This window comes from Dunckerocampus dactyliophorus, chromosome 4, assembly GCF_027744805.1.
Source record: "Dunckerocampus dactyliophorus isolate RoL2022-P2 chromosome 4, RoL_Ddac_1.1, whole genome shotgun sequence".
Taxonomy (NCBI): Eukaryota; Metazoa; Chordata; class Actinopteri; order Syngnathiformes; family Syngnathidae; genus Dunckerocampus; species Dunckerocampus dactyliophorus.
Window position 1 is genome coordinate 36,708,019 of NC_072822.1, and position 25,958 is coordinate 36,733,976.

Genomic DNA, 25,958 nt, shown 5'->3' on the forward strand with positions numbered 1-25,958 from the left:
GACATGTAGACATGTAGATATATAGACATGTAGATATGTAGACATGTAGATATATAGACATGTAGACATGTAGATATATAGACATGTAGATATGTAGATATATAGACATGTAGATATGTAGACATGTAGATATATAGACATGTAGATATATAGACATGTAGATATGTAGATATATAGACATGTAGATATGTAGACATGTAGATATATAGACATGTAGACATGTAGATATGTAGACATGTAGATATATAGACATGTAGATATATAGACATGTAGATATGTAGATATATAGACATGTAGATATGTAGACATGTAGATATATAGACATGTAGATATATAGACATGTAGATATGTAGATATATAGACATGTAGATATGTAGACATGTAGATATATAGACATGTAGATATATAAACATGTAGATATGTAGACATGTAGATATATAGACATGTAGACATGTAGATATATAGACATGTAGATATATAGACATGTAGACATGTAGATATGTAGATATATAGACATGTAGATATGTAGACATGTAGATATATAGACATGTAGATATATAGACATGTAGACATGTAGATATATAGACATGTAGATATGTAGACATGTAGACATGTAGATATATAGACATGTAGATATGTAGATATATAGACATGTAGACATGTAGATATATAGACATGTAGATATGTAGACATGTAGATATATAGACATGTAGATATATAGACATGTAGACATGTAGATATATAGACATGTAGATATGTAGATATATAGACATGTAGACATGTAGATATATAGACATGTAGATATGTAGACATGTAGATATATAGACATGTAGACATGTAGATATATAGACATGTAGATATATAGACATGTAGACATGTAGATATGTAGATATATAGACATGTAGATATGTAGACATGTAGATATATAGACATGTAGACATGTAGATATATAGACATGTAGATATGTAGATATATAGACATGTAGATATGTAGACATGTAGATATATAGACATGTAGATATATAGACATGTAGATATGTAGATATATAGACATGTAGATATGTAGACATGTAGATATATAGACATGTAGACATGTAGATATGTAGACATGTAGATATATAGACATGTAGATATATAGACATGTAGATATGTAGATATATAGACATGTAGATATGTAGACATGTAGATATATAGACATGTAGATACAGCATACGTACTGTAGATATCGTTGAAAGCAGGAGTTTAGGCGTTATCGGAATGCTTTCCAGGCATATTCTACCAAAGACAAACAGGATGACAGGATGTGCGGCCATCGTAGGGCGCTCAGGAAGGAGACGGGTTCTGTGATTTTGGTCCAAAACGTGCCAATCGACCCCCGAAGCAAAAGAGTGTGTCGTGATCCGCAGTCAAAGAAGCCAGAACTCAGAAAGTCGGCGTAAAAAAAAAACAAGAAAAAAACCAGACCAATCAGAGGACAACGTCAACGTCAAGCCAGCAGGGGGGTTTGGAGGGGGAGGAGCGAGCCGTGTCTCATTTTTATGGCCGTAAGAATTACTGGGGGAGCTGCTGTAAAAAAAACCAAAAATATTCTCTCTCGTATATTTGCAGCATTTATTCAATTTTTTGGAAATAATAAATTCATTTGAAAATATTTGAAATAATGTTGGCAATCCTGATTGACCTAAAACACGTTTAGTCTCATTTCATTCAAACGGGAAAAAAGTGTCTTCTTCTTACACAGCCGACGTCAAGCTCAGCTTTCCAGTAAAAATAGAAATAGTCCGTTAGCAAAAAGAGTGGAAAAATGGCAAGATTGATCATTTTGCACTGTTGGACTTTCTAAGCAGAGCTTCCAAGCGCAAAAGGAAGAAATGGGAAAATGTTGACAAGAACCTTTCAAATATTAGCAGGAAAAACATTTCCAAGGATTTACAAACAAAAAGAATTGATTTGACAAGAATAAAGAGGAAATAATTGTGTTGTTTTGGAAGAACGGTATTCATAAACTCGGAATATGGTTTCACTTGAACAGCATAGAGTTGAAATATGAAATACTTTTTTTACGTCATAATATTAGGAGAGACAAAAAAACATTAAAGTTGTCATTTTTGGAAAATTAGGTTGGGCAAAAAACTTTTTTTATTATGTGAATAAAGTCCAAATATTGCAAAAGGAGAATTTATGAAACTGACTTCAAAAATTGAAATATTCATATCATTTTTTAAATGGGAAAAAGCAGCAATTTTACAAGAATAAAGTGAAACTATTCAGAGAGAAAGGTTTTAGCCCAGCAAGAAAAAGTCTTTTTAACAGCGCAGAGTTGAAATATTAAATACATCTTTTAAAGTCGGAATATTATGAGAAACCAAATCAAAGGTGTCCTTTTGGAAAATTAGGTTGGGAAAAAAGTTCTAATATTATGTGAATAAAGTCCAAATATTACAAAAGGAGAATTTATGAAACTTATTTTAAAAAATCTGAATATTTGGAAAATGAAAAAAAAAAAAAATTACAATTCATTTTACAAGAATAAAGTCCAATTATTAAGATAATTTTAGTCGCATAAAGACGAAATATAAAAAAAAAAACATTCTCCCAAGAAGAAAAAGCTCTTCAAAGGCCTGGTCTCCTTCACGCTTTGGAGTTTGCAGGCGAGCACCAAACGTTGGGACATTGAAAGGCGGAAGAGTTTTACTCTCCCTTGACGGGCCTGATGGATTCCAAGGAGATCCCACCTGAGATGTTTTCCTCCATCATCATCCTCCAATGGAGCAGCAGGTTGTGCAGGGGTGTCAAACGGCAGCCGGCTATGTGGAGATGTTGCAGGGGGGGCATCCCTCATGACTGACGGCCCTCATCTGTGTGGTGATGACTTCACAAAGGACGTCTTCCAGAGGAATAAATCACTCTTTTGGACCGTCCTGCATGCTCCCTCATCTAACTCCAATGCAGAACATTTGGGGATGGATTTACAAAAATCATCTTCACCACCTGGAGCAACATTCCCACCAGCCTCCTGGAAACACTGGCATCAAGCACGCCCCAACCCGGTTTTCACCTCATCAACAACAATTTTGAAGCAACTGGAACATTTTATTTCCATTTTAGGGTTTTTCGGAGCTCTGGTCTTAAACTTTTGATCAGCTGATGAACAACCTGTTTCACTTGAATGCTTCTTTGCAATACATTGTTTACTAGGGTTAGGGTTTAGGGCTTAGGGCTTAGGCCTTAGGGGTTAGGGTTTGGGGGTTAGGCCTTAGGGGTTAGGGCTTAGGGTTTAGGGGTTAGGCCTTAGGGGTTAGGGGTTAGGGTTTAGGGCTTAGGGCTTAGGCCTTAGGGGTTACGTCTTAGGGGTTAGGGCTTAGGGTTTAGGGGTTAGGTCTTAGGGTTTAGGGGTTAGGGTTTAGGGATTAGGGTTTAGGGGTTAGGGTTTAGGGGTTAGGCCTTAGGGGTTAGGGTTTAGGGGTTAAGGGTTAGGGGTTACGGTTTAGGGGTTAGGGCTTAGGGGTTAGGGGTTAGGGCTTAGGGTTTAGGGGTTTAGGGGTTACGGCTTAGGGGTTAGGGCTTAGGGTTTAGGGGTTGGGCCTTAGGGGTTAGGGCTTAGGGTTTAGGGGTTAGGGGTTACGGTTTAGGGGTTAGGGCTTAGGGGTTAGGGCTTAGGGTTTAGGCCTTAGGGGTTACGTCTTAGGGGTTAGGGCTTAGGGTTTAGGGGTTAGGGTTTAGGGGTTAGGGCTTAGGGTTTAGGGGTTAGGGTTTAGGGATTAGGGCTTAGGGGTTAGGGTTTAGGGTTTAGGGGTTAGGGTTTAGGGGTTAGGGGTTAGGCCTTAGGGGTTAGGGCTTAGGGTTTAGGGGTTAGGGGTTACGGCTTAGGGGTTAGGGCTTAGGGTTTAGGGGTTACGTTTTAGGGGTTAGGGTTTAGGGTTTAGGGGTTAGGCCTTAGGGGTTAGGGCTTAGGGCTTAGGGTTTAGGGGTTAGGGGTTACGGCTTAGGGGTTAGGGCTTAGGGGTTAGGGCTTAGGGTTTAGGCCTTAGGGGTTACGTCTTAGGGGTTAGGGCTTAGGGTTTAGGGGTTAGGGTTTAGGGGTTAGGGCTTAGGGTTTAGGGGTTAGGGTTTAGGGATTAGGGCTTAGGGGTTAGGGTTTAGGGGTTAGGGTTTAGGGGTTAGGTCTTAGGGTTTAGGGGTTAGGGCTTAGGGTTTAGGCCTTAGGGGTTAGAGCTTAGGGCTTAGGCCTTAGGGGTTAGGCCTTAGGGGTTAGGGCTTAGGGGTTAGGCCTTAGGGGTTAGGCCTTAGGGGTTAGGGCTTAGGGTTTAGGCCTTAGGGGTTAGGGCTTAGGGGTTAGGGCTTAGGGTTTAGGGGTTATGGTTTAGGGGTTAGGGCTTAGGGTTTAGGGTTTAAGGTTTAGGCCTTAGGGGTTAGGGCTTAGGGTTTAGGCCTTAGGGGTTAGGGCTTAGGGGTTAGGGCTTAGGGTTTAGGGGTTAGGGTTTAGGGGTTAGGGGTTATGGCTTAGGGCTTTGGGGTTAGGGGTTAGGGCTTAGGCCTTAGGGGTTAGGGTTTAGGGGTTAGGGCTTAGGGGTTAGGGGTGAGGGCTTCGGGGTTAGGTCTTAGGCCTTAGGGGTTAGGGCTTAGGGGTTAGGGGTGAGGGGTTAGGGGTTAGGTCTTAGGCCTTAGGGGTTAGGGTTTAGGGGTTAGGTCTTAGGCCTTAGGGGTTAGGCCTTAGGGCTTAGGGGTTAGGGGTTAGGGGTTAGGCGTTAGGGGTTAGGGCTTAGGGGTTAGGGCTTAGGGTTTAGGGGTTAGGGGTTAGGGGTTAGGCAATGCAGTCACCCTGATTTCAATGTTTTGGTCATTCGAGGTAAAACCGTAATAAAAATCTTATCAGCAAAATAAAGTAGATGTGTTCAAGGAAAGGTAAGATTGAAGAATATAGACAACGGTGCAACATAACCCAAACCCAAACCCATTTGTTGTCTCACTGCCATTTGCTCATTTTACATTTTGAACCTCCTTAAGATGTGCAACCGTGCAAAATGAACATTCTTGCCGTTTGTCAACACTTTGATGAGGTTTGGATACTCTTCAACACGTTATTTGTCCATCATCATCATCATCGTCGTCATGGTGGTCATGCACTTGTGTAAAAAAAAATGGAAATAAGACATTTCCGAAAAGAGACGAAAAGCAGCAGCAAAGAGTTTGGATGCTGTTTTTTTTGTTTAGTTTAGTTTTTTTCCTTCACGTATGGATTGACTTGCGACTGATTGATTGATCAGGACGTGATTGTCTGTGCTCGGCGTGGTTGACAAAAGCAGCGTACAGCGACATGAACGCCATGAAACACTCTCATGCCACGAAGAAGAAGAAGAAGAATCAACGATAAGAAGAAGAACAATGGTGGGAATTCCACGGAGGAAGAAAAGCTGCAGCGGGAGGGGAGGGGGGGTTCTCAGCGGATGACTTTTATGTTGGTGGGATGCCGTCAGTGAAAAACATAAAAAGCAGCATTTCGTCAAATCTTCTTGAGCAGCGTTGTCGTCCGAGAGACACGCCGCCGTCTGTCAACGCAAACGTGCTCGGTGACAAAACGTCATTGGATTTTCTTTTTTATTCATCACTTATTTCGGAGCCTTTTCTGCCGCGTCACACCACCTCCTGGAGTTTGCTTCCGCTGTTTCATCCACGGTAGATGGCGGGAAACAAAAATGGGCTGAGCAAACAACTAAAAAATGAATAAAAAGAAAGCAAAACAAAAATGAATTCAATAAATGTGTAAAAAATAAGTCAAAATAAATAAAAATAACTTGAAAACATATAAAATAATTACAAATAAATACACATTTTAAAAAGACTTAAATTAACATTTAAAAAATAATTAAAAATAAATAAGAATAAAAATGACATGGCTTCAATAAATGTGTAAGAAAAATAAAAAATAAATATAAATGCTTGAAACGTCCACGAAAAAATAATTACAAATAAACAAAAATAAAAGACTTCAATAAACGTGTAAAAAATAATTACAAATAAACATAAATGAAAAGGACTTAAATAAAAGTGTAAAAATAAATAAAAAAAAAATTAAAATGCCTTAAGCATAAAAAAATAGAAATAAATGACTTTAATGTGTAAAAAAAAATACATGTTAACAACAATTAAAAATAAATAACAAATAAAAAAAACACCTTAAATGTCTAACAAAATAATTATAAATAAATACAAATAAAAATGACTTAAATAAATGTGTAAGAATAATTAAAATAAAAAATGCCTTAAACATCTAAAAATATAATTACAAATCAAAATAAAAAAGACTTAAATGTGTAAAAAAATAAATACAAATAAAAATGACTTAAATAAACATGTAATAGATCATTAAAAATAAATAAAAATGCCTCAACATCTAAAAGAAATAATAAATAAATAAATAAAATGACTTCAATAAACGTGTAAAAGTAATAAATATAAACAAAAATGACTTCCAAGGACCGCAATAAAAGTCCCAGCTTGAGAAGCTCTGCTTTCGATGTTGCACATGCAGCGAACGGCTTTGAACAAAAGCAGTCTGTCAGGAATGATTTCCGACAGAAATAAACCTTTCTTTTTGTTTTTATTTAGGAAGCACACGCATCCGACTAAACTCTTGCAAGATTTTCTCGGTTAGCTTCTGTGAATCGGGGCTCCCACACCAAGCTAGCGCAGCGTTTCCTGCCGGAGATACTTTTCAAGTGTCAGGTGAGGGGATGTTATTTTTCGTCATGGCTGATCAGAGAACCGTCTCCGCGCAAAATCATGAAGCTAACCCGCCAGCTAGCTAGCTAGCCGGCTAGCTTCTTCACATTCAAGCGGTACAGGAGAGACGGCGGTGGCGAGCACGAAGAGAAGCAAAGAGGCCATTAAAGCTTTTTTTTTCCAACATGCCATCAGTTATGTCATTTTGTTAGCATCGGATGCTAAAGGAGGTGACGTGTGCCAGCGAGCTCGTGATGCTAATGCCTGATGATGGAAAGGCAACAAATGGTCTCCAGGATTGAGAGGACCACGTTATGAAAAGAAAAGCTTAACTGTACAACACTTCCATCCTTTCAAAGTAAAAGTCACAGACGGGGTACTTCTTTTACAACTCCAGAATGATCAATAGGGGAGGAAAATATTTGGGAATGTGGGCACACACCAACATGCCGACATTCCATGATGTCTTTTGTTTTTTTGAGTACAGTTAACATCTTCTGTTGTTGCTGTTGTTGTTGTTGTTGTTGTTGTTTTGGCATGTCCCTCAACTCATTTGACATACTCAGCTGACTTCCAGAAGTGTCCAGGGTGGGAAAGGCGGCGGTTGCGTTTTGGCAACTTTTCCAGTAATTCCACCAGCTTAGAGAAGCTGGGACGCTCGTCCTGCTGGAAGGCCCAACACAGCAGCAGGATGTCCTGCAGGCACGGAACACCAAGCATGTTCTTATTATCACGTGTCTCACGCGTGCACCCAGGTTCATTTACATGCACAAAAATCATAAGCTCATTCCTTTTAATGAGTTTTTTGTCGTCGTCAATAACTAAATGAGTCCTTGTCTGCCTGCAGTTGATTTGTGTAAGATTATGAGTTATGGTTGAGTATGAATAAATCATGTTGTTTGCTTCGTGGCCAGAAAAAAAGTCATTAAAAAGTCAGCGAGAGATGATTTATGCCTTGATGTCAAAGTTAATACGGGTGCATCACGACATTCCCTGGTCATGAACGTGCTCCCAAAAATTTGTTTTGGTCCATAAACAGGAGACCCGAGAAAGGAAAGTCATCACCATGGAAGGGAAAATGAACATGGTAAAAAAAACAGACTTAAATGTGTCAAAAATCGTTACAAATAAACACAAATAAAAGGACAACGCGGGCCGCAGTTCCATGATTGACTTTGTGGTCGTGTCGTCGGACTTGCGGCCGTATGTTTTGGACCCTCGTGTGAAGAGAGGGGCGGAGCTGTCGACCAATCACCACCTGGTGGTAGGTTGGCTCTGATGGTGGGGGGGATGCCGGTCAGACCTGGCGGGCCCAAACACATTGTGAGGTCTGATGGGAACGTCTGGCAGAGTCCCCTGTCAGGAATTTCCACCCCCACCTCCGGGAGAGCTTGGACCATGTTCTGAGGGAGGCGGCGGACATCGAGTCCGTGCGGGCCATGTTCCGTGCCTCCACTGCCGAGGCGGAGGCAGAGCTGTGGCCGTAAGGTGGGCGGTGCCCTTGGTGGACACCACTGGTGGGGGAGTCCTATCAGGCCTTTCTGACAAAATGGGGTGAATAAATAAATAAATGATGAAAGTGTGACTTTGTGTTTGTTGGACTTGAAAAAATAAAAAAAATACCATCGCTGCTTTTATGTTTGTCAGAATTAAAAAGATGAGACAAACCTTCATATGATTCAAGAAAAACATTCCTAAATTGAAACAAAAATAAGACAAATACTACTATTGTTCAAAGGCATGCTTGTCATGATGGTAAAGAGGGAAACATGAAGAATGTAAAAATAATGTATGTTATTATTCATGTAGCTGGAAAGTAAATGCTTTGTGTTATTTAGGGAAAAGAACATTCATGAGGCTGCTGTATTTAAGATTTGCTTTTTAGTTCGTTTTGGTGCAAAAAGGAGTTGATGATCTTGGACTTCTCTTTAGATGTGCTGCTTTTATCCCGTCATGGAAAAACAAATGAGAGCAGCGTTATGATGGTCTTCCGGCTTCGTTGGCTTCGTTGGCCCGAGTGGCGTCGAGGGCGTTTCTTTCTTGTTGAAATGTGATGCTGCTGTTGGACACAAGAACAGGTAGCCCCCCCCCCTTACCAGGATCTCCTTGCCCATGCCGCTGTGGGCCAGGTTGGGCTTCACGCCGCTGCCAATCTGCCACATGATCACCTCTGCGGGCTGACTCTTGTAAGGCCACTCACGTGCGTGCAACTCGTACCAGATGGTCCTGCCGGGCACACGCACGTACAACTTTAGAAACTAGAGCCCCTCCGTGACGTTAGCTTGAATTTCTTTTTCAAGAAACGACACATTTTTAATGACGTTTTCCTTGACATTACCATACGCAATGACCCCCCCACCCCAGCCTCCCTTGTGAAAGTCACATCAGAGCGTGCTAAAAATAGCTTACAGTGATCGCTGATGAATATGTAAAAGTGCTCTGGGGGTGACCTCCAGGTGGCACGGGGGCTCACGGAGCAGCTGGATCTTGTGTGCCAATGCCCCCACCCCCCAGCCTCCAACCCACCTCCATAAGCGCAGGGCCCGCCCTCACCCATCACTCAGTAAAGGCAACCCTGGAACATCTCAACTGACAAAAACAAAAAAAACCTTTGTTTTTCAGGAAGTTGTAAAAAGCAGGCTTCGCTACACATCTTAAAATAAAGCCTGCTGGTTTAAAATCATGCCAGCCTCACTTTGTTCCACAAACAAAAAATATATCATCAAGAGAAGTAGTAGAAAAGTATTTGCTTCCATCTGGTTTTTGGTGCTTCCAAGCCAAAGCTACATGAGTGGTCCCCTGTGATGTAAGAGTGACTTTTCAGTCATGTGCTAACAGTGATGCAGTATGTCTACCCAGAACTCATTTACTAGCACCAAAAACAAGAAAAATCGCCCTCACTTGTTTGCTCCAATACAGTACAATAGGCTTCCTTTCTCAGGAAGTCATAAAAACCAGGCTTCGCTACACATCTTAAAATAAAGTCTGGCGCTCAAAACTCGTGTCAACCTCACTTTTGTGCACAAAAAAATATCATGACGACAAGTATTTTTCTGCCATTTGTTCATATGCGAACACTCAATTTTTGGTCCTTCCGAGCCAAAGCTACATGAGTGGTCCCGTATGATGTAAGAGTGACTTTTCAATGATGTGCTAACAGTAATATTTGTCCCTCAAACTCATTTATTAGCACCAAACGTGAAAAAAAGCGCCCTTACTTGTTTGCGCCACAAGAGAGATTGAAAGGCTGCAGGTTCCTTTTCTCAGGAAGTCTTCAAAAAAAAGAAGTAGGCTTTGCTACACATCTTAAAATAAACATTTAATGCTAATTGTATGTAAGCCAGCCAGGATTATTCAGTGAACAGTCTAACCTAGCATGATGTTGCTGAGTGTAATGTTAGCAAGGTAGCATCACATACTGTAGCTATGCTAGTGTTGCTAACGTTTACTCTTTAATATTAGCATGTTGTATGTGACTTATGCCATCTACTACGTTGGACGAGTGCAGAGTTACAGTGAATAGAGTGCGTGGTAAACAAACCAAATGCTAAAGTGCTAAAGTGCCGTCGGAGACAGGCGTGGAACTTTTGACAAGAGCGGCAGCGCTGCAGTGCTGCGAAGTGATGGCACCCTCTTAATTAATGACAAATTCACGTTTAGACGTGTGACAGAGTGAGTTGAACAGCGTCTTGGCGTCGTGGCGCAAGGAAGGAGACGTCAGAGACACGCTGTCGTCAGTGCGGAAGGCGCACAGGACAGGAAGTGCTGACACGGTGACTGACGTAAACGCGACACACGCGCTGTACTGCAGCTGGAAGCCAACAACGCAACACACGGACGCTCACGTTTCCCGTTTCATTAAACGCATCGTCGCCGGGGACGGAGACCGCGGATGAAAGGCAATCACCGCCGTGTCACCCAGACGGCAAACAACATTCATGTCATTGCAGTCCGGCCTTTCTTCTGGTCTCTGCTCTTTTTTGACATATTTTACTCTATTGACCTTTTTACTACTGAACATGGCTTAGCTTCTTTTTACGCTTCTATGAATAATCCCATTTTTATTCTTTGAAAATGAACAGGGGTTAGTTTCTTTTTGCGCTCGCATGACAGTTAACTCATCCCGTACCAAAGACGTAGATGTACGTTTTTAGAATCCTGAACGCATGATCTTACCAACGTGTCGATACGTCTTTCAGGTTTTTTTGCGCGAGAGGCAAAAAGAAGGTGATGACGCAACTCCCCACTAAGGCGTCTCACTTCCCAGCAATTTGAAGCCATAAAAACGGCCACAAGGTGGCAGAAGTGTATTTGATGAGAGCTCGGCAGGGATCGTGTGGACGGTAAAAACACACATGGCAGGAAGGAGGAAGCGAGAGAGTGTGGAGGAGTGTGGCGTGCAGCAGGTTACGCATCGTAACGCACGCGTGCGCACACACACTGTTCGGTTCCAAATGTGAAAATTGCAAATAGTTCATGAATTCTATAATAGTTCTTGAATATAACCACTGGTTCGCTTCCTTTTACACTTTACGCGACGATGGCGAGTAAGAATGTTAAAATGAGACTTGAAAATGGACACGTAATAAAAATGTTAGGAGAATCGAGTCAACGTAGTGTGGACATGAAATGTGTGTTTCTAACTGTTGCAAGTTTACCACAATAAACTTAACTGGTGTTGTGACGAGGTCATCGCAGCCGCACACAGGTCAGATATGAAGAAAGTGTAACGTTCCGATATTAAAGAAAAATGGGGCTTTTTTGGTGGCAATATTATGACAATGAATACAAGAAATAAAGTTGGAATCTTTGGAAAGTTAGAACGTTACAAGAATAAAGTCCAAATATTGGAATATAACAATAATATATATATATATATATTATATTACATCATATATAATAATGACAAAGTTATAATGACAAGTGTTTTCACAGCCGTAATTTCACGAGAAAGAAACTCGTAGTATTATGAAGAAAACGAAGTCATCGTCGTGGCAAATGGGTAAAATATTCAAGAAAATTCAATAAAAAGAACAAATACAAGAAATAAAGTTGTCATTTTTGCAAATTTGCGCTGCAGAAAAAGTTTTAAAGTCTAAATATTATGGGAATACAATTTATAATGTAGTAATAATATATAATAACAAAATCTAATAATACAATTCTTATTTGTAACCTAATACAATGTAATATATGAGGTACAATAAGAGATATTATGCTGCAATCATAATGACAACAGTCTTTCTGTTTTTGCTCCAAACAACCTTGCAACCTTGAGGTGTACATTTTGCAATTTGGGTAAAAATGTGCGATCACGCTGGCCAAGCTGGCCATCACACGTGACAGGGTGTCCCAGTACTTTTGTCCGTGTTTTTCCGCTGGCGAGCGAAGAAGAAGGCCGACTGTGTCGTAGAGCAGCTGCGAGGCTCCCGGTGCTTATTTGGGCCGCACTGACGGGCTGCAACTGCGCGTCTGATTCGCTCGGGCAGCCGCGTCCGAAGCCAGAACGCCGAGTCTGGGCTCAGCGGGATAACGCAGCGCACGTGCGCGACACAAATAAAAGGCGTCTTGTCTGCGCTCGTGACCAATGTTGGTTTACCTACCCGAAGGCGAAGACGTCGGACTGCTTGGAGAAGGGAAGCTTGTCCTCCTCGGTGTCGGGGGAGAGCTGCTGGATGATTTCGGGAGCCAGGTGACACAACCAGCCGTTTGGGATCTTCAGTTTGTCTTCCCTGCGGCTGCAAAGACAGACGCACATGTTTTAGACAGACGTTGAAGACCTACTGGGGTCTGCACAGCCTTGGACTTGATTTTAAGATGTGTAGCGAAGCCTCTTTTTCCTTTTTTTTCTTTTTTTTTTTTTTTACAATTTTACAAAGTTGTCCTCTATCAAGTGGTGGGCGGAGTTAACTTGGATTTGTTGAGGTATTCCAGCGTAGAGGATTCTAATATGCCAGGATTGCATAAAAATACGCGGCCTCCTTATGGCATGCAAAGGGGCCCGAACTGGCGCGAGTTTTACGTGTGGTGAAAATGTCAAGAATGTACATTTTGCACTGTTGGATCTTAAGGAGGTCTTGAAGTGAAATCAGCTGATCAAAAGTTTAAGACCATCCATCCATCCATCTTCTTCTGCTTATCCGAGGTCGGGTTGCGGGGGCGCCAGCTGAAGCAGGGAGGCCCAGACTTCCCTCTCCCCAGCTACTTCGTCCAGTTCCCGAGGAGACATAGTCTCTCCAACATGTCCTGGTTCTTACCCGAGGCCTCCTAGCGGTCGGAGGTCCCCAGGGGGGCATCCTGACCAGATGCCGAAGCAACCTCATCTGGAGTTTCTCCCGGATGACGGTGCTTCTCACCTGATCTCTGAGGGAGAGCCCAGGCACCCTACGGAGGAAACTCATTTCGGCCGCTTGTACCCGCCATCTTGTCCTTTCGGTCGCTACCCAAAGCTCATGACCATCGGTGAGGGTAGGAACGTAGATGGGCCGGTAAATTGAGTGCTTTGCCTTTTTGGCTCAGCTTCCTGTTCACCACAACGGACCCATGCAGAGTCCGCATCACTGCAGACGTTCTCCATTGGATTGAGATGAGGGGAACACAAGATTCAAGATTCAAGAGAGTTTTATTGTCATGTGCACAGTAAAACAGCAGTTATACTATGCAATGAAATTCTTATTCTGTTCATTCTCCCAAGAAAAGAAAGAAAACACAAGAAAGAATAAGAACATAAGAAACATAAATACCAATAAATTAAGCAACAACAACAGAAGAGACATTAATACAAATAAATAAATAAATAAATAAATAAAGTGCTATGAGTGTGTGTGTGTGTTGCGTGCGGCGTGTGTGAGTGCTTCGTTGAGAAGCCTGATGGCCTGTGGGTAAAAGCTGTTTGCCAGCCTTGTGGTCCTGGACTTCAAACTCCTGTAGCGTCTGCCTGACGGTAGGAGTGTGAATAATGAGTGTTGTGGATGTGTGCTGTCCTTGATGAGGTTGTGTGTTCTTCGTAGGACTCTAGTTTTATAAATGTCTTGCAGTGAGGGGAGGGCTGCCCCAACAATGTTCTGTGAGGTCTTGATCACCTGCTGGAGTGCCTTCCTATCACGTGTTGTACAGTTACCGTACCAAACAGTGATGGAGGCGGTAAGGACACTTTCCATAGTGCATCTGTAGAAGCAACTCAGGATTGTGGCGGACATGCCAAATTTCCTCAGTCTTCTCAGGAAGTACAGTCTCCTTTGGGACTTCTTCAGAATTTGTTGGGTGTTGTGAGACCAGGTGAGGTCCTCGCTGATGTGTGTGCCAAGGAACTTGAAGGTTTTCACCCTCTCCACCTCAGTCTCATCAATAAACAGGGGTCTATGCGGCTCCTTTTCCCTTGTTCTTGGGTCAATGATCATCTTTTCATCCACTGTTTTTGGTTAGGGTATTTTCTGTAATACTTGGTGGTGGTAACAGTCTCTATGCATGTGCTAATGTAGCCAGTAACAGCAGAAGCATATTCATCCAAATCAACAGTACACGCAGGACGCTCCACAAGAGTGAGCTTATTCCTCTGGAAGAAGTCCTTTGTGAAGTGCTGAAAAAGCCAGTCATCACCACACAGACGACGACGTTCAGTCATGAGGGATGCCAACTGCCGTTTGACGCCCCTGCACAACGTGAAGCTCCATTGTTCCAATAGAGGATCGTGGTGGCGCCCCCTCCACTGTGCCCTGTGGAAAACATCTACAAACATGGTGGGATCTCCTTGTCACGCCAGTAACGTTGGAAGCCATCAGGATCGCCAAGGGACCTTCAAATGTCCCGTGTTTGGTGTTCTCCAGCAAATTCCAAACACCCAAATTTGTGGCCTTGAAGGAGACGTTTTTTCTTCTTAAAAGCCTTCTCTTGGGGCGGCACGACTCAGGTGGTAGAGTGGTTGCCTCCAAACCTGAAGGTTGCGGGTTCGGTCCTCCTGTGATCGTGCCAAAGCATCCTTGGGCAAGATACTGAACCCCCAGTTGCTCCGGGGTCATCAGTAGGTACATGTGCTAGCAGTGTCAAAAGTTAAAGCCCATTACAACAGTTATTGGCACCAGCGACAACCTTCATTTGGGCCGAGGATGGTCCCGTGTCTTGACAGGCAGCCAATGGGATCCTCCGGTGACATTGTTTTGGGTCTACCACTTGACTTTTTTCTTCCATGAGCCTCGGGATGTTTGAAGAAGTTTGAAATGATGGTCTGACTGCGTCCCACCTCAGCGGCCATGACGCCCTGAAGATCCAACAGTGCAAAACGAACATTCTTGCCATTTTTCTGAAGATTTTCATCAGGAGTGTAAGTAAATCTCCTTTTCTATACACCTTGAAATAAAGGGAATTATTCCATTTGAAAAACAATAACAACGATTTTTTAAATCCTGGTCAAGTTTCATACAGCGTTTTTTAAAGACGTGTAGTGAAGCCTGTTTTTTTCCCACAAAGCTGTCCTCCATCAAGTGGCGGCCGTATACCTGAGCAGGTTTATCTCGCTGATCAGGTCAGACTGGTTCATGTCATGTCCAAGTCCATCATGATTTTACAGCTCCAAGCTTCATTTTAAGAGGTGTAGCAAAGCCTGCTTTTTATGATATCATAAAATCCCAAATCCCAAGTGCCTCTCCTCTCAAAAGTGAAGCAAATAGATTTTTCTCACACTTGGTGCTGAAAGTCACTCTAGGTACACATTACTGTTAGCACATCATGAAAAACTCCCTTTTGCGCACAGCGGATGTCGTTTCATGTCGTTTTTGGCTGCAAAGACAAACAACTGAGACGAAAGTAAATACTTGTTGTCACTGAGTTTTGTTGACGATATAATTGTTTTTTGTGGAACAAAGCAGAGGCGAACATGATTTTAAAGCATCAGGCTTTATTTTCAGATGTGTAGCAAAGCCTGCTTTTTTCTCATGTCATGAAAAACGGAAGCCAAAATTTCCAAAGCGAGCGTTAGAGCGCCTCTTGTCTTGAAAGTCAAGCAAATAAATGAGGGAGACAACGCATTTTTCTCACATTTGGTGCTGATAAGCAGGCTGTCGGGACACTTATTCTTGTTAGCACGTCATTAAAACGTCATTTTTTCTGTCAAGACCAAAAATTGAGATGAACAGATGGAAGCAAATACTTGTCATCAGCAAGTTTTGGTTATGACGTGAGAAAAACACAAGATTGAGATGATTTTAGAGCGCAAGGCCTTATTTTAAGATGCGCAGTGAAGCCTTTTTTTAATGACTTCATGAAAAATGGAACCCGCAACTTCAAAAGCAAGTGTTTTATGTGCCTCTTCTACTGAAAGTGAAGCAAACAAGAAAGATAGATGATGAATTCTTCTCACTTTTCGGCACAAATTACTGTTAGCACATCATTAAAAAGCCCCTTTTGGCATAATAGAGGACTTTAAAGTGGTTTTTAATTCATATCTGCATTTGTTTACACTGGTTTAAAAGGCGTCCCGTTGAAAAATCCAACTGTCTAAGGACCAAAATCTGTCCTGTGACGTAATCATTGACAAGTTTCTTCTTTCACCTGCCAGCTTGGAGAACCCCAGAGATGGTGAAGAGTCCGAAATCGGTGATGACGACTTTGCCGTTGTCGTAAAAGACATTCTTGGACTTCATGTCCTTGTGTAGGATGCCTTTAGCGTGGAGGTAGCCCATCCCCTGTGGACGGACACACACAGCCTTTGAAGGGCCGCACGAGATGATGACGATGTTGTGTTGCTGTGCGTTACCTTGACCATCTCTTGCGCGATCTGTCGAGTCTTGTTGACGTCCAGGACAACCTTGGCGTCCCTCACCACCGAATAAAGCGTCCTGCCTTTGCACAGACTGGGAGACGCAATGGCACGTTAGAACCTTCACACAGCAAAAACACTTTTAGCCACCGTCTGTCCCATTTTGTGGACATTTTGGTTCCATACAACCCGAAATGTAAAAAACGTCTCTTAAAAGAGGTTTCTTCAGCTCTGCTTTTGACCTCAGCAGGGCGACACAGGTGAGGCTGTCGTATGCGGACGTGGTGTCAAACTCTGCAGGGAGCGTCCTCATCACCGAGTGTATTAATAGAAAGGTCTACAACCGACCCCTGGTGCGCACCTGAGGGCCCCCGACCCCGACTGTGCCACACAGGGGAGAAGGGCAACAAAATGACCGGAAGACATTTTACATTTCATGCATACTGAATGTCAGCAGTAACATGGAAGCCACTCTGCTACACACATACACGTAAACAATACGCACATGCTAGTTTATGCACGTAAACAATACGCACATGCTAGTTTATGCACGTAAACAATACGCACATGCTAGCTTATATACGTAAACAATACGCACATGCTAGTTTATATACGTAAACAATACGCACATGCTAGTTTATGCACGTAAACAATACGCACATGCTAGTTTATGCACGTAAACAATACACACATGCTAGTTTATATACGTAAACAATACGCACATGCTAGTTTATATACGTAAACAATACGCACATCACACGTAAACAATATACACATGCTAGTTTATGCACGTAAACAATACACACATGCTAGTTTATATACGACACGTAAACAATACGCACATGCTAGTTTATTCACAACACTTAAACAATACGCACATGCTAGTTTTTCTGTATACGACAACCACAGTCGGGGACAACCAGATTACAGGACGGGGTACCTGGTGATGATGGCCAGGTGTGGCGGGCTCATGCAGGCCCCCATGAAGAGGACCACGTTCTCGTGGCGGGTGTTGCGGTAGGCCATCACCTCGCGCTTGAAGGCCTTCAGCTGGTCCTCGTTGTCGCGCTCGATGTCGATGAGGCGGATGGCCACCTCGCCGTGCCAGCGGCCGTGGAACACCTTGCCGAAGCGTCCCTTGCCGATCATCTCGCCCATCTCCAGCTGCTCCAAGGGGATGTCCCACTCCTGCAGGAAGATGCTGGTCTGGCTGGCCTTGCGGGGGAAGTTGCGCGCCGACAGCAGAGACAGGTTCATCTCCTCAAACTCGTCGCCCGACTCCTCGTCGTTCGCCTCCTCGTTCTGCGTGCGAGAACAACCAAGTCGTGTGGTTTGCTCATGATTAAATTCCCAAAAACAGCAAGCAGACCACTGCTGTCAGCTTGAGGATCTTTGGAGAGCTCTTTTTGGCACCAGATCCTCAAAAGCAGCAGAGTGCAGCTGTCATCTTGAAGGTCTTTGATGACGTTTTTGAGCAGTAGGTCCTCAAAAACAACCGTCAAAAAATCTTCTACTCACAAAGAGCAGCATGTGCTTAAAAAGAGAAAAGTGCTCCTGTCATACAGAAAATCTTTGACTAGCATTTTTGCAGTAGGTCCTCAAAAACAGCAGAGTGTTCCTGGTACATATAGAATCTTTGGCTAGCACTTTAACAGGAGGTTCCTAAAAACAACAGACGACACCTGTCTCTACAGTTTGTGCCCTCTACAGTTTGCATATCGCCAGAACCGGTCCACGGATGATGCAGTCAACACTGCCATCCACACAGCCCTTTCTCACCTACAGGGCCAGAACACATATGTCAGAATGCTATTTATAGACTATAGCTCTGCTTTTAATACAGTCAGCCCCCACAAACTCACAAATAAGCTCCTCACACTTGGCCTGTCACCCTCCCTCTGTAACTGGGTGTTTAACTTTCTCACAGGCACATCCAGCTCAAGAATTGTGAGCACTGGGACCCCACAGGGGTGTGTGCTGAGTCCGCTCCTCTACACGCTCTTCACCTACGATTGCGTGGAAGAAGTCCCAAAGGAGACTGTACTTCCTGAGAAGACTGAGGAAATTTGGCATGTCCACCACAATCCTGAGTTGCTTCTACAGATGCACTATGGAAAGTGTCCTTACCGCCTCCATCACTGTTTGGTACGGTAACTGTACAACAGTTGCTAAATACAAGGCAGAAGAGTCCTGATTGTTCTGTCAGGTTTGTTATTTATTTTATTTATTTTTTTTATTTTCTATTTTATTTTATTTTATTTTATTTTTTATTTATTTAATTAAATTTTATTTTTTATTTATTTATTTTTATTTATTTATTCATTTTTATTTTTTTTTTATAATTTTCTTTGTTGTGTTTAAAAAAAAAAAAAAAAAAAGGAAAGGGAAAAAAAAAAAAAAAGCTTTGTTCTTATTTATTTATTTATTTATTTAGTATTGTCATCATTATTATCATTATTATGAATGTTCTCTCCTTTTTTGGGGGGGGGGGAGGGTTATCTCACCGTTATCTATTATGTGTTATCCTGACTATCACTGAAAACATGACATGGAATCCAGGAAGTGAACAACATGTACTGTACTAGATGTAGAATGGATGGGGGGTAGGATTAAATAAGCTTTGCTTCTTCCTACTCCTTTTGGACATGTGGAACTGTCAAAGAATGATTCACGAGATGTATTCCATTGGAACCTTCATGTTCAAATAAACTAAACCAAACCAAACCAAACACGTGATAGGAAGGCACTCCAGCGGGTGATCAAGACCTCACAGAACATTGTTGGGGCAGCCCTCCCCTCACTGCAAGACATTTATAAAACTAGAGTCCTACGCAGAACACACAACCTCATCAAGGACAGCACACATCCACAACACTCATTATTCACACTCCTACCGTCAGGCAGACGCTACAGGAGTTTGAAGTCCAGGACCACAAGGCTGGCAAACAGCTTTTACCCACAGGCCATCAGGCTCCTCAACGAAGCACTCGCACACGCCGCACGCAACACACACACACACTCATAGCACTTTATTTATTTATTTGTATTAATGTCTCTTCTGTTGTTGTTGCTTAATTTATTGGTATTTATGTTTCTTATGTTCTTATTCATTTTCTTGTGTTTTCTTTCTTTTCTTGGGAGAATGAACAGAATAAGATTTTCATTGCATGGTAGAACTGCTGTTTTACTGTGCACATGACAATAAAACTCTCTTGAATCTTGAATCTTTTGCAGGAGATTCCTAAACGAGGGTTCAACGAGGGTTTTTCAGCAGTCCTCAAATCACACAGAGGATCTTTGACAAGGACTTTTGCAGCATGTCCTCAAAAACAGTAGATGACTCGAGGTCGCTAAAAACAGCAGAGCGTTATGAAAGATGTGACGTTAACATGTCATAAATGCCAAACGTGCCGTCGGTGACGGCCAGGATGGAGGTTGGTGTTTTTGGTGCTCAGAGAGCAACGTGAGCTCATGGAACGTCTTCATGGAAGAAGCAGAAGGCCATGAAGGCTCCACATTCATTTGTGATAAACAACTGCAGTTTGGGCCTCGACGAATAGAAAAAGCAACAAAACGGCCACAAGGCAGGAAAAAAAGATCCCATTTATTCCGACTGAATTTGAAATGCAAATGTGAAAGTATGAAAATGATGAAACGCCCGTTGGAATCGTCTCCATCTCGCCTTCGTCACCTGAAACCTCCAAAACACAAACCGCTACTCACGTTAATTCTTCCCAAAAACAGCATTTGTGTTCATACGTTCACTTACGTCGGACGTCGGCTCCACTTCGATTTGAAGCAAAGGATTCCCCTCGTTGCTGCAAGCACAAACAACAAAGATTGTTTATGATCTCACGCCTGGCATATAGAGGATCTTTGATTAGAGTTTCTACAGTAGGTCCTTAAAAACAGCAGAACTCTCCTGTCATGTGCTATCCAGCACGTCTTTGGATAGCATCTTTCTCAGTTGGTGTAATTCAGGATCTTTGACTCCAATTGTTGCAGTAGGTCCTCAAAAACAGCAGAGCACTCTTCTTATGTACAATATCTGTCATGTTCTGTGTTGTCGCTCTGCTGCCGCCTGTCTGTTTTGGCTTGCAGTGCACGCGGCAGCACTGATGAGCTGATGAGGGACACCTGTGGCCAATCACCTGACCCGTTATATGCTGCTGCCAGACTACCTTGCTTTGCCAGTTATTCCCTTGCCAACCCTGCTTCCTGGGCCTCCTTTTTCTGTGTACTATTTGCCATTTGTGATTTTTGCTAATTGCTACTTACCTGCTCTGCAACCTTTTTTCCTGCAGCTCTTTTCGTTCCGTGAGTCCCTTTTTCCTGCCTAGCAGTGTTTTTCTTTTGTGTGTTTTTTGGCTCTAGCCCTGAGTTCCGTCGTTTTCCTTTTTGTATTTACTTTTGTATTTCTTCCTTGTACTTTATTACCTTGAGTAATAAATTGTATGGTAATTAATAAATAATAAGTAATTAATTGTAATAATTGTATTTTTTCCAAGCGCTGTGTCGATCTGCATTACGGGTTCCAACACTTGGCGAAAGCCACCTTGTGACAGAATCTTTGACAAAGCTTTTTGCATAAGTCCTGAAAAACAGCAGAGTCCTCCTGTCAAACAGATGATTTTTGACGAGTGTTTTTGCAGTCGGTCCTCAAAAACAGCAGAACACTCATAGAAGACCCTGGACTGGCGTTTTTGCAGTAAGTCCTTAAAAATGGCAGAGTGCTGTTGATATATACAAGTACAAAGATCTTTGACAGGGGTTTTTGCAGTCGCACCTCAAAAACAGCAGAACACTCATATAGAAGACTCTGGACTGGCATTTTTGCAGTTGGTCTTTAAAAACAGCAGAGCACTTTTGTAATATAGAGCATCTTTGACTCACATTGTTGCAGTAGGTCCTCAAAACAGCAGAGTGATCTTGTCATATAGAGGATCTTCGACCAGCATTTTTAGCTCAAGTCCCTAAAAACAGCGCAGAGCTCCTGCGTGAGGAGGATTTTCCTTGGCGGAGGTCTGGTGTTAAAGGTCTTTTATTCTGGCGGAGCTGCATGGCTTCTTTATCCGTCCCGCTGAGCACGGACCTCCCGCAGCGGCCTCGCGGGCAACGGACGCGCTTTCACGTGAGACACTTGTCGTCCTGTCCTCCCACGACGAGAGCCAATCAAAAGGCTCCCCCGCAGCCTCGGCTCACCAATCCTTCATCGCTCTGGTGAACACGCAGCACAGGTGAGCCGCCTCGCGGGAAAAACGACACGTGATCCATTCCCCGGCGGCGCCGTCGCTTCCATCTGGGCTCTGATGAGATGAGAGAATCCCGCGGGGTCCTCGGGGTCAAAGATGAGGACGCCAGGTGAGCAATCCTCCTTCCATCCAATCAGCTGTGCTTTGTGTGCCTGTAGCTTTAACGCTAATTAGCTGCTCCACTTTGTGGCTTTTTGCGACGTGTGGGAAAAAGCTCCTCCTTCCTGGACGCGACATCGCCGATAGATGCGGTCATCCTGCGTACGCGCACACCACTTTGTCAAGAGGCAGGCTTCGCTACACGTCACTAGTTGTACAAAACATAGCCAAGCTTACTTTTTTCATCGAAAAATTCCATAAGCCCCCCCTCAAAGTGTACAGAATAGGATATTCGTACGTATGCTCACCCTTTCACCCTCTAGACCCCTCGGGAGCCCCCCCGCTCTAGACCAGCGCTAACGTCAGTCTTCCTGTCTTGTCGAGTCACCTGACTCAGCGGTTGGAGTCTCCGTTCAGCAGCCGCGTGCAAGTTAGCCAAACACGAGTCTTCGGTGTGCTACGTGTTGTTGTCATTTGACACAAATGGATCCAGCAAGGCCTCGCAAACGCCACTGATTAGACGCATGTGATTAAAAAAAGACCAAAAGCTACGTTACCTTTTTGGCTCCAGACTCATTTTCTTAAAATGGGGCAAAATGGCTCTTTTGATCGTAAAGGTTGCAGACGCCTGCCGGTATTGATGAATTATTTCTTTTTGTTATTTCGAGTTATTTCTTGACGTTTTCATGGAAGAAACGGCCTGCAGGTGGTTGGCAGGGGCCACACATGGGGGGCACGCATATTTTCATTGACTAATTAGAAACATTTTTAGAAAATTCCATCTTAAAGTTTCACTTCAAACTCCAAGATCTACAATAACACGTCGATAATAATTACACTCATAAAGAACATGCTTTTCTTTTGTCGTGACCAAAAGAAAAGAGCTCATTTTTATTTTTGATACGCCCACCACTCCATGTTAAAAAGTAGGCTTCACTACGCAGCTTAAAATGCAGCAACCAGACGTGGAAGCTGCACATTCGATCCTGCTGTTTTCTTCTGGGGAGGGAGCTAACGTGGCATGGTGTTGCCGTTAGAGCGTGGGTGTAATGTTAGCACTTCAGCTCGTACGGGAGCTTTGAAGCCTGAAGCAACGACAGGAAGCAATCGTTTTAGCACAAAAACATCATCGCTCATGTCGTGATGCAATCTATAAACGCTAAGTGGCTTTTGGGCTTCCTGATATTTCAACAACAAGATGGACACACTCGTTATTTGCTATTGATGAAGTCATTACGAGCGAGCGGCGGTCCATCGCACCCATGGGAGGAAGGAGAGCGCCTCGTTTCCTGTGACGGATCGGGATCCTAATCTGATTAACGTCTGGGTCGAGAGGCATCCCGTCTCCCGTCTTTCCCCGCGACCGCCGGCTTCCTCAAAGAGCTGCTGGAAATGCGCTTGGCGTGGCAAGTGTAGCGTGAAGCAAAGGCCATGCTAACATTAGCCTGCCAGAATTCGTCAAGATGGAGTTGTCGCCCAAATATCTGTGCTCCAATAAGTTCCACTCGACCTCAGTGACCACTCGGAAACGCTAATGAGGAGCACTTTTTTTTTAAGTCTTTAAGAAGACTTTATTCCTCATTTGGGACTCACCCGGGCTCCGACAGGACGGGATGCAGGATGACTTGCGGCGCTCGGCTCGGGGGAACCTCTGGAGCCACATCTGGGGAATTGCAGCCAAACAAAAGGAGCAATTAAAAGCAGCGTGAAACAGGAAATGGAAATATATTCCAAATTGCGAGCATGAGACCCTCCTGTTACTTTGAGGTGTTTAGAGATTTGGTACACACCTTTAGGGGACGGACAAGCACGTGAGTGTAAAAGTTGAGTAAGATTGAGTGAAAAACATGGCCCCCCTCCAGCAAAATGTTGTCCAGAACTCATTGAGCATTTGTCTAAGGATTACGCAACTTTGAGGACATCTGTTTCACGTGTCTGCTAGCATGTATGTGAACACAACCCAAAGGGAGCGTTTGAAGAGCCCATTTGTACTCGACTGCTGCCCAAAACAGCAGCACCCATGGAGGCATGCACCAAATACATGCTAAAGGCGTTTCTTCCAACAATAAGGAGCAAACAAGGAGACGTGGTCGAAAAATGCTAATGCGGAAAATGCATTAGCAGGAATAAATTGCACTGCAAAAACAAGCACGTTTAGATGACGGCTAAGTGGACGATTTTCAACAAACGGTGGAACAATTCCCAACCACGGCATCACGGATGACTCAAAACCAAAAAAACCACGAGCTCCGCTCCACTTGAAATAGAAATGCAGAGATAAAGTGAGGAAATGAGACAGGCGAAGCCACAGGACACCACGCCCCCCAGCCAGAGGACCTCCTCCTCTGTGCTGCAGACTCATCGACCACACGGGGACCAGACTTGTTGGACGTCCCATCAACCATACGGGGACCAGACTTGTTGGACGTCCCATCGACCACACGGGGACCAGACTTCTTGGACGTCCCATCGACCACACGGGTACCAGACTTGTTGGACGTCCCATCGACCACACGGGGACCAGACTTGTTGGACGTCCCATCGACCACACGGGGACCAGACTTGTTGGACGTCCCATCGACCACACGGGGACCAGACTTCTTGGACGTCCCATCGACCACACGGGGACCAGACTTGGTGGACGTCCCATCGACCACACGGGGACCAGACTTCTTGGACGTCCCATCGACCACACGGGGACCAGACTTGGTGGACGTCCCATCGACCACACGGGGACCAGACTTCTTGGACGTCCCATCGACCACACGGGGACCAGACTTCTTGGACGTCCCATCGACCAAACGGGGACCAGACTTCTTGGACACTGGTCAACAAACTGGTCCCATCAACCAGAGGCTGCCATTGCGTTGATTGGCGGTGTTAGCACAGCGTCAACCTTCACGCGTTAGCCTTAATCACACCCACGTTTTAGACGTTCGTGTGCTTTTTAAACCTTAAACAGCCCCACACCACAAAGAATGTACGCCCCCGCTTGTACTGCTCGGAATACACGTCTCAAATATGAATAGATTCCAAAAATACACTATTAGATACACTAGGAGTGTGACAATATCTCGATAAGGCGATATATCGCGATATTTTATCTCCCAATCGATTATCGATATGAGCCCACCAAGTATCGATCATTTTTGATTGACATACGTTCGCTATAAACTGCCTCACTAATTATTAGTTCCTTTTGCACAATTCCCTGGTGATCTGTTAGGGGGCCGCCTCGCGGGAGCGGCGGAAAAGTCGGTGGAAGTCAACAAGCAAAGTAAACACACAACAAGAGAGAACATGGCGGACACGAGCGGAAAACGGTTGAAAGATAAACCGGCAAGGTGCACAAAAGTGTCTTAAAGAGACAGAAATGCTGCACTACGTACAAGAGTGCCTGTTAGAAATACTGCAATAAACGTGTTTAAAGAGACAGAAATGCTGCACTACGTGTTCAAGTGACGGTGCCAAATAAACATTTGAAAATATCGTTTTTTCTCTTTTAATAGTAGTATCACACATTATCATACATTGATTTCCTGACCAATATATCGATAATCGCTGTATCGCCATATCGTGAGATAATCGTTATCGTGAGCCTTGTATCGCATATGGTATCATATGGGATTGTTATTATTATTAATATTGTTATTAATATTCATATTTGTATTATCATTATTATCAATATTCATATTATTATTAATATTCATATTTGTATTATTATTATAAATATTAATACTGTTATTATTATTGTTGATATTAGTATTGCTGTTATTGTTATTATTAATACTGTTATTGTTATTATTATTAATATTATTATTATTATCAATATCAATAGTGTTATTATTATTATTATTATTATTATTATTATTATTATTATGCCCTGAGAGGGATCAATGACTGTTTCCCAAAAACTGCTCTAAAAATATCAATATATATTTTATTAAAATACCACTTTAGAACTTTGAAAAAGTATTTCAAGTGAAAATACACGCATCAAATATGAATTATGTTAGATTTTTAAAAGGTCAGTGTGTTTCCATAGCACCAAAGTTGATCAATAATGGATGGAATATTATTTACTGCTGATGATCATTCATGTCGATCACTGATTGGCTGCAAGATTGATGA

The 25,958-nt window shown here is 43.1% G+C and overlaps 1 protein-coding gene across 3 annotated transcripts in view; it reads right to left on the reverse strand.

Annotated features, from left to right (window-relative positions):
* Window positions 1–1,092: 1,092 nt before the first annotated feature.
* ksr2 (kinase suppressor of ras 2) overlaps window positions 1,093–25,958 on the reverse strand; it is a 97,364-nt gene continuing 72,498 nt past the window's right edge. For all 3 annotated transcript variants that reach the window (XM_054772477.1, XM_054772476.1, XM_054772475.1), the window contains 8 exons: window positions 23,421–23,490; window positions 20,246–20,294; window positions 17,417–17,778; window positions 16,474–16,570; window positions 16,269–16,402; window positions 12,326–12,460; window positions 8,819–8,948; window positions 1,093–7,418 (listed from right to left, as the gene is read on the reverse strand). In XM_054772477.1, coding sequence (XP_054628452.1) covers window positions 7,272–7,418; window positions 8,819–8,948; window positions 12,326–12,460; window positions 16,269–16,402; window positions 16,474–16,570; window positions 17,417–17,778; window positions 20,246–20,294; window positions 23,421–23,490 — 1,124 coding nt within the window. In that variant the 3' untranslated portion in view covers window positions 1,093–7,271. The remainder of the gene's footprint in view (window positions 7,419–8,818; window positions 8,949–12,325; window positions 12,461–16,268; window positions 16,403–16,473; window positions 16,571–17,416; window positions 17,779–20,245; window positions 20,295–23,420; window positions 23,491–25,958) is intronic.